The 12,663-nt window shown below is 40.9% G+C and overlaps 1 protein-coding gene across 1 annotated transcript; it reads left to right on the top strand.

Annotated features, from left to right (window-relative positions):
- Positions 1–246: 246 nt before the first annotated feature.
- On the top strand, positions 247–12,358 carry LOC311061628 (uncharacterized protein; the record flags this gene model as incomplete). Its single annotated transcript, XM_084080320.1, has 3 exons — positions 247–1,825; positions 10,002–10,080; positions 11,194–12,358. 3 exons carry the CDS (start codon positions 247–249, stop codon positions 12,356–12,358), a joined length of 2,823 nt encoding a protein of 940 aa, XP_083936446.1.
- Between the last annotated feature and the right edge of the window lie 305 nt (positions 12,359–12,663).

Here is a 12,663-nt window from a genome sequence, read left to right as displayed (position 1 = left end):
GTGAGTACAATAGTGTATGTGATTTTCCGTACACAACATGACAAACATTTATTAAATTCCATACGTGTACTATGTGTTTGAATTACGTATTTCAGTGAGAGAGATAGAGAGAGTACTTGTGTGTCCATTATGTTTCTCAATACGCTATATGTATTGTATATAATGTCATATATTTTATAATTTAAGGTTGTTGGTATACGTTTATAATGTTTGTTTGTTTGTTTTTCATATACTCATTGTGTAGAAATGGCGTCTGCCAGCATTCTCCATTCTGAAGAGCAGTTCATGTGTTCTATCTGTCTGGATGTGTTCACTGATCCAATCACGACTCCATGTGGACACAACTACTGCAAATCCTGTATCACACAACACTGGGACAGTACTAATGTGTCTAAGTGTCCACTATGTAACAAAACCTTCAATAGGAGACCAGAAGTCTTTGTTAATAAAGTTCTCGCAGAGATGGCTGATCAGTTCAGGGAGTCAAAGCAGCTGAAAGAAACGTCAAGCACAAACCAAGAACCGGCTAAACCAGGTGAAGTCTCCTGTGACATCTGTACTGACACCAAACTCAAAGCCCTGAAGTCCTGCCTGGTGTGTCTGACCTCCTACTGTGACACTCACCTGGAGCCTCATCTGAGAGTCACAACGTTAAAACGACACAAACTAATCAACCCTGTAAACAACCTGGAAGACATCATGTGTAAGAAACATGACAGACCTCTGGAGCTGTTCTGTAAGACTGACCACATGTGTGTGTGTCTGCTCTGCACTCAGTTAGACCACAAGTCACATCAAATTGTATCTCTGAAAGAAGAATATGAAGGAAAGAAGGCTGAGCTGGGAAACACAGAGGATGACGTTCAGCAGATGATCCAGAAGAGACAACTGAAGATTCAGGAGTTCAAACACTCAGTAAAGATCAGCGAGAAAGATGCAGACAGAGAGATAGCTGCCAGTGTGCAGGTCTTCACTGCTCTGGCGAACTGTATTGTGAGAAGCCAGGCTGAGGTTATTGATGCGATTGAAGAGAAGCAGAAAACAACAGAAAAACAGGCTGAAGGCTTCATTAAAGAGCTGCAACACGAAATCACTCAGTTAGAGAAGAGAAGCTCTGAGCTGAAGAAGCACACTGAAGACCACCTCCACCTCCTCCAGAACTTACTATCCATCAACACTCATCCACCCATCCACATCAAGGACTGGACAAATGTCAATGTTCATACGTCTTCATATGTGGGGACTCTGAGGACAGCTGTGGCTCAGCTGGAGAAGACACTCAGTCAAGAGATGGAGAAGCTGTGTAATACTGAGCTGAGTAGAATCCAGCAATATGCAGTGTATGTAACTCTGGACCCTGGTACCGCACATCACTATCTCTTTGTGTCTGAGGATGGAAAACAAGTGAGTGATGGAGACACATCGAAGAATCTCCCAGACAACGCAGAGAGATTCTACTCATCTGCTTCTGTCTTAGGAAGGCAAAGCTTTTCCTCAGGTAGGTTTTACTATGACGTTCAGGTTAAAGAGAAGACAGACTGGGATTTAGGAGTGGCCAGAGAGTCCATCAACAGGAAGGAGGATCCAATCAAACTGAGCCCCAACAATGGTTACTGGACTATATGGTTGAGGAATGGAAATGAGTACAAGGCTCTTGCTGGCCCTCCTGTCCTCCTCCCTGTAAGAGAGAAGGTCCAGAAAGTGGGAGTGTTTGTGGATTATGAGGAGGGTCTGGTCTCCTTTTATGATGTGGAGAACAGAGTTCATCTCTACTCTTTCACTGGCTGCACCTTCACTGAGAAACTCTATCCATTCTTCAGCCCTGGTCTTGATTATGCTCCCCTTATCATCTCTCACATCAATCCAATCTGGGAACCCATCACCAAATGAAAAGGAAAAACAGCGCCCTCTGCTGTTTTTGACTATCTCAGTTGGTTCTGGGAGGAAGAAAACGTGGCACCCGTGTGCAAGGAAACTGGGCTTTTGGTCTGCCTTCAGCCTTTCACTTCCGGTGGTGCGACTATGTTTTCATTCCCACTAACAATATTTCTACACGGAACACTAACATCACTTCTCCCAGAGAACATGGATCGTTTTGGTTATAAGCCCACTTGTTTCTATGATGAAAGAGCAAGTTAAAATGTGAATATCTTTCCGTGGTTTTGTCTGCTCCGAGGACGCTATTGTTAAATGAGTTTTGGTTTGTTTCGAGTGGGGAAGGATCGGCGGACACGTAAATCCCGCCCACTAAATTTGATTGGGTAAAGCGCGGCCTGCTTCCTGATCTGAAGGCACGCTCACTTGTAGGCCAGTGCGTACGCGTTATGACGAACCCCCCCGACAGATTCAAACGCAGAGCAGAATCTGTTCTTGAGAGATTAATATCAAGCATACAAATGAGTGTCTGTAAGCCTGATGCATACAGTATAAAGTGTTGTATGCCGGAAACATACATTTCTGAAGTACAGCCAAAGACTAATAGGCTATTGTAAATAACCATATGCTTTAAAAGTATTCCCTCAATTGTATACGTTTCTACTTTGTTAACCAGGACTTGATTGTATATTTTATTTTATGGCATTCAAGTTTAAAGGTAGTTAAGTGATATTTTTGGGTGAAATGTTTTGTGAAAAGGTAAAAAAAGAAAAAAGGTATATTAATAACTAGTAATGTTTGCTATTGTATAGAGTGTTTGTTCAGTAACAGTGGTCTCCCTGTCTCTCCAGCTCTTTAATAAACAGAAAATAAATGTTCAGGTGGGTTGCCAATATCATCCTATCAGGAGAGACTATCGATTTATCACGTTCTATTTCATAGTGCTCCAATTCCAATTGTGTCTGCTCATTTTGTTGTGTCATCACTTCCAATTTCACTTGGTTATCCTACTGATTGGATACAATTGGTATCCTGACCTTAAAATGTATTTTCTGTTGGAGAGACAGGGAGACCCCTGTTACTGAACAAACACTTGTTTAAAAAAATATATATACTTGCTGTAAGTTAAACTCATAATTTTCATTCAATAATGTACATGGAATTATGTACAGTATATCAGGAATAACAATATTTTATTGTCAGTGTCCTATATTGTAGAGCAATTAGTATAAAACAATTAACTTAATATAGGAATATAATGATTCTGATGTTAATGATTGGTTCTTTTATGTAGCTGCATGTTATGAATTATAGGAGATGGAAAACGTGATTCTTCAAAATAAATCAGCAGTTGTAATTAATGTGCAAATGTCTGTGAGAACTCCTTGAATTTTACTCACTTTGAAGATCAAAACTAAAAAATAAACTTTCAAGAATGACACTGATTGGTGATATTTTCTTAGAACACTAACATCGGGTGATTTGCCCATCCCTGTTTTTTTGGGTGATTGGGTGGTTTTTGGGTGATTGGTGATTGGGTGATTTTCACCCGAAGTTAATGATTAACTCCCACAGTTGTCAGTCAAGTAGGGAGACTGTGCCTTCACTGGACAAGGCTCACATGTCCCAGGAGTGGGTGGACCAAACAAGAAGTTCCCAGCTCCATTATTTATTTATTTAAGGGATTCTTTGTTAACAATTCCCACATTTTTCACAGATTTTGCCTTCATGAGGTCTTATTATGGTATTGCTTTTATATAGGGCCCCCCGGTGATGTTTTTCATTTTTTGTTATATTTTATATTGAAACATAAAACGAAGATTACCTCAAATTGCCAGGTATTGTTGCACTTTGATATCTTTTGATGAGAAGTATATTTGTTTGGAATATATTACATTGGGTAAAACATACCCAACGTTAGTGATGATGTGATAATATTCAACATTAGTGTTCTAGGGTTAATATGTGGTATGTTAATGTATGGGCTACATCTTGTTCATTGCACACTGGTGTTCACAGTCACCACGGACTAGGTCAGTGGTTCTCAATGTCGGATCTGGGGGACCACCATGGGACCAAATGTACTCTTACTGGGCGATAAGTGTGAGAGTGTACAAATGGAACCAATGTGTAAGGGTCCATTTGGTTTCATTTACACCCTCAGAGTTAAATAAGCACTGAGTTTTTTTCAGTACAGATTGGTGTCCCAGTATAGTTTAGATCAGTGATTCTCAACCTTTTGATTTTCATTAGACCAAAAACATGTTTTATCATCAGGGACTGCAATCTACGCTGTAAAATCCTCAATGTTAATTTAACTCAGAGAGTGTACAAATGGGACTAAATGGACCCTTACCCATTTGGTTCCACGTGTACACTCTTCCATTTGTACACTCTCATAGTTACAGGCCTGTAAGGGTCCATTTGGACCCCTGGTGGACCCTGGACCCATTGAGGTCAGTAAAATGATGCATTGTTTGATCCCAGGTCCAAGTGTAGTATTAGTGGTAACACTTTATATAAACAACTAAATCCCTAAATCCTTACTGTGTCGTATGACAAATGGTGAAAATAATCTACAAGCTCACAATGCATCATTGTGTATTGTGAACACAATTTTTAGATTTTTTGTTTATACTAGATGATGTGCAATTTTTTACTATTTTTGAAAATGTAGATATTTTTTACTTTTGAAATATTTTGAAAATGTTTAAACATTGTTCACCTATGACATGGTTAAACATAGATAAGGTATTTATATTGCACATTAATAAATAGGTAATAAGGTGCTTATATGGAGAAGTAGGTGAAGTAAGGTGAGGTGAAAGTGTCATGGTGCATCGTGTGACATTCCTGATGTGTCAGTAATATTCTACTCAAATTGTGACTCATGCACTGCTGTTATTGTTACCTCTACCAGGCCAATAGGGCAGGAGGTGGACAGTATGTTTTCACCTCTGTCTGTCTGTCTGTGTACATTCCCAGTAGGCCAAAGAAGAACGTCCAGCCCAAATCTTTCAAATCAGCCTCATGGTGGCGCTATAACATGCTGCTCAGTTTTTTGGCTAGGTTGTACAATCATGTTTTTCCTCCTGGATTACTTGGATCATGAGTGCAGTGTTGACACCTTTGAATGAGGGATATCATATTGTATGTTTGATTTGGACAGTGTGAATGTTAAATGCATTCTGTGTACGGTGTTCAAACTGTGAACACATTTCACAAACATGTCTCTCCAACCAGCACTGACAATGTATTACAACAAAGCAAATAAAATCAAATGTAATGTCTGTATGCAGCTCATAATAAATAAAAAAGTAATAATAAAGTCTGTTGCAAATTCTGTTAGAAAAAAACATAAAATGTAAGATGCTCTAAGACATATTATATCGTGCCTTGGAGTTGGCCACCAGATGGTTAAGTGGTGTAATACAGTTTTATGGACATTTTATAGCACTTTATGAACCCTCCACTGTTACCAAGCTCTCCTCATGACAAACATAAACTTGCTCTACAATATTAAACAAAACTAGAAAAAGTGCTCCTCGGAGCACAAGTCTCCGCCAGGTCAGCTAGGTTATTATGGCCTCCTGGTGGCGCTATAATAGGCCAATGTGAAAAGGGTGCCATTTCTTCTTAGGCCTTGCACGGCAATCGGACACTGCATTCATGAGTTGAGGCATTTTGTTCCAAAAATGTGGTTTGCTAAATTAGACCAGCTGGTGGCGCTATAACAGGCCAATGTGAAAAGGGTGGCATTTCTTCCTCGGCCTAGTGGGAATGTGTGTGCAAAATTTCACAGAAATCGCACACTGCGTTCATGATTTGAGGAATTTCGTTCAAAACGGACCTATCCTGCAAACTTTAGAAGCCAATGTTAGCCAAGTAGGATAGAATATGAAGTATCGGACACATCCATCTTGATCACATGACTATAGAGAGACTGTGTACCGATTTGCGTGATTTTTTAACAGAATCTGAAGGAGTAAGAGCAAAAAAATGTGTTTTTCAAAACTCAGCCTCCTGGTGGCGCTCTAAAAGGCATATGTGAAAAATGCACGGCAAAGGTTTTTCCTTGGCCTCTAAGGAGTGTGCATGCAAAGTTGCACGCAGATCGGTGCAGTTATAGCTAAAAACGTGAATCGGCCTGTTATAGCGCCACCATGAGGCTGATTTGAAAGTTTTCAAGTGACAATTCTTCCTGGGCCAAGTGGGAATGTACGTGGAAAATTGCACGGAAAGTGCATGCTGCGTTCATGATTTGAGGCATTTTGTTCAAAATGAACCTATCCTGCTAACTTTGGAAGCCAATCTTAGCCAATCAGGATGGAATATGGAAAATCGGACAGATCCGTGTTGATCACATGGTTATAGAGATGCTGTGTACCGATTTGTGTGTTATTTGGAGAAAATCTGTAGGAGTAATATTTAAAAATGTGTTTTGCAAAAGTCGGCCTCATGGTGGCGCTATGACAGGCTGATCTGAAAAATGTGGGGCAGAGGTTCTGCTGTGGCATCCAGGGAGTGTGTATGTGCAGTTTCACAGCGATCGGGCAAACGGTGGCGGAGATTAGCTGGTCGCAGACAGAAGGACGGACGGACGGACGGACGGACACACGGACGGACACACGGAGGGTAAAACATACTCTCTCGCCATGCCTATCGGCCTGGCGGAGACAATAACTGATGTACAAGCTCACAAAGAGTTGTAAGTGAGCTTGTAGTTCTGCTACAAAAACATTGAATTGTTGGAATTCTTTGTTTTTGTATTTTAGCTAAGCTGGACCGATCGGCGTGAAACATTGCACGCACACTCCCAGTTGGCCAAAAACTTTAGGAAGAATTGGCCTCATGATTTTGGCGCCACAAACATGAACAGTTGCGCCGTCTGTCGTACAAACTCCATTTCCTCTCAAAGCTTCCTTGTGTCCCGCAACGTGGCTGCAACCCACAACTGACACAGCCCTGGGTAGGCAACCTGGCCTAACGGAGATCTTATATCACTGGGAACACGGGAGGAAATAGGAGATTTAATCATTCTGTGAAGACTCATCTACTTCAGGTCAAACTTCAAAATACATGACAGAAAATATGTAATAAAAGAATATAAATATGGTACTAATTTACATTTTCATTCTGTATTTGTCAACCTGCAATATGCAGTGGATGTAACTCTGACGCTGATACAGCACACCGCAAACTCATCCTGTCTGAGGATGGAAAACAAGTGAGCCATCGAGACAGGAAGAAGAAACTCCCAGACAACACAGAGAGATTCTCGACATGTGTTTGTGTCTTAAGAAAACAAAGCTTCTCCTCAGTAATATGACGGTTGTTACTGTATCTGTTCCATATAACATATGCTGTATGTATTCTATTATATAATAATAGGGTTAGAGCATACGCCTTTCTTGCGGAAGGTCGTGGGTTCAAACTCTACTATGGGTCGGTCAGCAAGGGCATAAGGTTGCGACGGGTTCCTAACGCCAAATCATATGGGTTCAGATCTGAGCCAAGTCTCCTGCAGGAGGCGTGTCTGAAGTCTGTCCTGGATGGGAGTCTCCAAACGTAAAAACAGATGTTCTTTTATCTAATGAAACACAAGAACATACAGTATATGTCTGAAGTACAGCCAACGGCTATTTTTGTCCTACAATTATCTACATTTATACTTGATTGCACTTAGACTGTACGTTTTATTTTATCGCATTCAAGTTTAAAAGGTACTGTAATGATTATTTTTTTAGTTCAAACAAAATGTTTTTTGTGTGTTAGGGGACAGCCCTAGTTTAATCATAAACACTCGGGCCGGGTCGGAATCGGCGCTATTACCTCGGAACTCGGGTCTGTCTATTTCTCTATTATTATGTGTAATACCCGAGTGGATCCGAGAAAACCCGTAGTATGCCTACTGTGTGTATGTGCGCAGCTGCACTAATCAGGAGAGAAACGCAATGAAGTGCTGTTTAACTTGTGTGTGATGTTTTAGACAGACCTATAGGATCAGGTTAGTGCAGCAGTGACATGAATGGCTGGGCATCTTGCGTGATGTTTAGGCTGGTTGTCTCCGCCAGGCCGAAAGGCATGGCGAGAGAGTATGTTTTACCCTCCGTCCGTCCGTCCGTCCGTCCGTCCGTCCGTCCGTCCGTCCGTCTGTGGACAGCTAATCTCTGGCACCGTTGGCTTGATCGTGGCGAAACTGTGCACACACACTCCCTGGATGCCAATTCATACCCTCTGCCCCAAAATTTTCACATGGGCTTGTTATAGCGCCACCAGGATGCCGCTTTTGGCAAAACACCTTTTTTGACAGTACTGTCCAAACGTCACGCAAATCGGTACACAGTATCTCAATAGTCATTAAACGAAACGGGTATTTCAGATTTCTCATATTCCATCCTGATTGGCTAAAAATGTCTTCCAAAGTTTGCAGGAGTGCTCCGTTTTGAACAAAATGCCTCAAATCATGAACACAGCATGCAATTTCAGTGAAATTTTGCACGCTCATTCCCATTAGGCCGAGGAAGAACTACCATTTGAAATTGTTCGCGCCACCAGGAGGCCGACTTATGTAAAACACATTATTTTATACTACTCCTTCCAATTTTATCGAAATTTCACTCAAATCGGTACACATGATCTCTATAGTCATGTGATCACGACGGATGTGTTTGATATCATATTCCATACTGATTTGCTAAGATTGACATCTAAAGTTTGCATTATTGGCTTGTTTTGAACAAAATTCTGCAAATCATGAACTCACCGTCCAATTGTGCTCAAACTTTGTACGCACATTCACACTATGTTGATGAACAAATGCCACCCATTTAACATTGGCCTGTTATAGCGCCACCAATAGGTCTAATTTAGCGAAAAACATGTTTTTAACAAAATGCCTCAAATCATGAATGCAGTCAGAGTCCGATTGTCGTGCAAGGCCTAAGAAGAAATGGCACCCTTTTCACGTTGGCCTATTATAGCGCCACCAGGAGGCCACAAAAGCCTACCCGACCTGGCGGAGACCTGTGGTCCGAGGAGCACTTTTTCTAGTTTAAGATCAGATTAGCCTACTGCAGCACAAAAGAAAGTTGGTGGTGCGGCTGATTTGAAAACACTGCTGTGCAAATCATGGATGGTGAAAGCAAAGCTTTGATCATAACATGGTAATTGGTCAATAGGTCTGCTATTAATTCATAAAGTCCACATTTATTTACAAAACCTTTTGTCACGCATATTAAATTAATACCTCTGCGCATATTTATTTATTTTTGTTGTTTCATATGCACTTTTTTGAAGGGGTGTCTGGGTCGGGTCTCGGAGTCCCGCAAATAATCGGGTTTCGGAAACAAATTTCACCGGTCCAATTAGGGTCCGGGTCCGTAAAAAAAACGGCTCGGAATCGGACGAAATTGTCACAGATCCACTCGCGTTTGGTTGTTATTTGAAAAAAATCTTGGAACGGCTCGGAATCAGATCAGATTTCACATTTCCATTTTGGTTCCGGTCCGTTTTTTTTTAGACCTGTGAAGAACTCTACCTTAAGGTTCTGTAACTCTGAGAGTGTACAAATGTACTCAAAGCGTCTCCTACTGAGTCTCCTATTGACCATCATCAAATTATTGGCTCAGGAATGCAACAAAAACAATCTCCATGAGTGTGAATGTGTGTATGCAGCTGATAATAGCTCCATAAATGATGATTGATCCATGCTACATGCTAGCTGTCTATTCAACTAAAACTGATGCACATTCTGATCCAAATTCTATAGCAAAAATATTGACACACACACTCCCAGTAGTCCATGGAAGAACCTTCACCGCATTTTTGTTTTTATCGTTCTCCTAAGTCACGTGACAGTGAAAATGCCATACCATTTGCCTGCAACTACCTTAACAAATTTATAGGTGGGGCCTATTTCTTATAACAACATTTTAAAGCCACATACTGCATCAAGAACACAATATCTCAAAACATCCAAATTGGAATGGCATGTTGAAAAACAACTTCACTTCTGCCTATAGGTGGCAGCACAAACATAAACAGTTGCAACGTCTGTTGTACAAACTTTATTTCCCCTCACAGCTTCTTCGTGTCCTGATGGTTGCACCTCACGACTGACACAGCCCTGGGTATAGGCAACCTGCCCTGCCGGAGATCTTATATCAGATGTGACACTGACTTTGGCCTAAAAAGCAACGAAAGGTATGGCACCCCCATATCTTCAAAGCCTGATCCAACCCTCAGATCAGCTAATACAGGGAAGCTGTCAGAACAGTTAGTTTATAGTTTATTATTAGATTATGGCTTACTTATGTATTACTATTTCTATGCATTTGATGTATTATCTTGTGTTGTCCTTGCTTACTGTAAATCACTCTGGATTAAGAGTTCCTGCTAAATGCCTAAATTGTAAATTGTAGATCACTGAAAACACAGGAGGAAATAGGAGATTTAATCATTCTGTGAAGACTCATCTACTTCTGGTCAAACCTCACAGCACATGACAGCCTCCAATACAAGTGTGCTATAAAGCAATATCTTAAGGACTTTGCTCGAAAACGTGGTTGATGTTGAACGTATAAAAACTAAAATGTTTAAAGTGGTATGCAAGTATGACCACAGAGGAAAAAAGCAATAGTTGAACAACTATACTCTTCTCATACAATATTCTATTCACCTTACAGAAAATATGTAATAATAGAATATAAATTGAATTTACATTTTTATTCTTTATTCTTTGTCAACCTGCTCACAGCATGAGAGAGTCCTGTGAGGGTTAACTTTTACAAGGAATGAAGCCAAGTTGACTGTCAACACTCCCACAGCAGTGTGACAGCTCGGACCATATTCTCTACATAAAACTCACATCAACAGGACTTTATGATTAACAGAGCAGATTAAAGGACAGAGAGGTGAGTACAGTATAGATATGATTTTCAGAACACAACACAACAAAGACACCTGAAATTCCACAGTTGGTCTATTTGATTAAATTAAGTATTTCAGTGAGAGAGTCTACATGTGTCTCCGTTGTGTTTCTCAATACACTATACATACTGTACTATATTTTATAATCTAATGTTGTTGGTATATGTTTATTTTGTTTGTGTGTTTTTCATATACTCATTGTGTAGAAATGGCGTCTGCCAGCATTCTCCTGTCTGAAGAGCATTTCCTGTGTTCTATCTGTCTGGATGTGTTCACTGATCCAATCACCACTCCATGTGGACACAACTACTGCAAAACCTGTATCACACAACACTGGGACAGTACTGATGTGTCTAAGTGTCCATTATGTAACAAAACCTTCCATAGGAGACCAGAAGTCTTTGTTAATACATTTCTTGCAGAGATGGCTGATCAGTTCAGGAAGTCAAAGCAGCGGAAAGAAACGTCAAGCACAAACCCCAAAGAATATGAAGGAAAGAAGGCTGAGCAAGGAAAAACAGAGGCTGAAGTTCAGCAGATGATCCAGGAGAGACAACTGAAGATTCAGGAGGTCAAACACTCAGTAGAGCTCAGCAAGAAAGATGCAGATAGAGAGATAGCAGACAGTGTTCAGATCTTCACCGCTCTGGCGAGCTGTATTGAGAGAAGCCAGGCTGAGCTCATTGATGTGATTGAAGAGAAGCAGAAAACAACAGAGAAACAGGCTGAAGGCTTCATTAAAGATCTTCAACAGGAAATCACTCAGTTAGAGAAGAGAAGCTCTGAGCTGAAGCAGCTCTCACACACTGAAGACCACCTCCACCTCCTCCAGAACTTCACATCCATCAACACCCCTCCACCCATCAAGGACTGGACACATGTCAATGTCCATCAGCCTTCATATGTGGGGACTGTGAGGACAGCTGTGGCTCAGCTGGAGAAGACACTCAGTCAAGAGATGGAGAAGCTGTGTAATGCTGAGCTGAGGAGGATCCAGCAATATGCAGTGGATGTAACTCTGGACTCTGACACAGCACATTGTGATCTCATCCTGTCTGAGGATGGGAAGCAAGTGAGTCATGGAGACAAGAAGGTGCTCCCAAACAACAATGAGAGATTCTCTGCAGGTGTCTGTGTCTTAGGAAAACAAAGCTTCTCCTCAGGAAGATTTTACTATGAGGTTCAGGTTAAAGAAAAAACGGACTGGGTTTTAGGAGTGGCCAGAGAGTCCATCAACAGGAAGATGAATTCAATCCCACTGAGCCCCAAGAATGGTTACTGGACTATAGTGTCGAGGAATGGAAATTACAAGGCTCGTGCTGGCCCTTCTGTCCTCCTCCCTGTAAGAGAGAAGGTCCAGAAAGTGGGAGTGTTTGTGGATTATGAGGAGGGTCTGGTCTCCTTTTATGATGTGGAGACCAGAGTTCATCTCTACTCTTTCATTGGTTTCACCTTCACTGAGAACCTCTATCCATACTTCAATCCTTATCTTAATAATGATGGTATAAACTCTGCTCCTCTGATCATCTCTCTTGTCAGTCATACAGATTAGTCTGTATGAAAGCTTCATACTTCACCGTACAACAGAGTCACGTGCCAAAAATAGCTGATCCACAAGCTCACAATGCATCGGTACAGTATGTGATGTGTTGTGAGCTTGTAGATTGGCTATTTCCAGAGTAATAATTGAGCATAATCCTTTTCTTTACATGAAAAAGGTTCACTTTCATTTAAGAAAACAAATGTGTATATTTAATGGTTCATTTATAGACACATTTAGAGTCACTGCCGTTTCAAATCAAGCCATTTAACTGTTGTACCATAACATTTGTGTTTTATATCTATCCAAACACAAAT

This window comes from Gymnoscopelus microlampas (assembly GCF_963454915.1).
Source record: "Gymnoscopelus microlampas genome assembly, chromosome: 15".
Classification (NCBI taxonomy): Eukaryota; Metazoa; Chordata; class Actinopteri; order Myctophiformes; family Myctophidae; genus Gymnoscopelus; species Gymnoscopelus microlampas.
The sequence above is the reverse complement of the archived record's forward strand: the minus strand, read 5'-3'. Positions and strand labels throughout refer to the sequence as shown.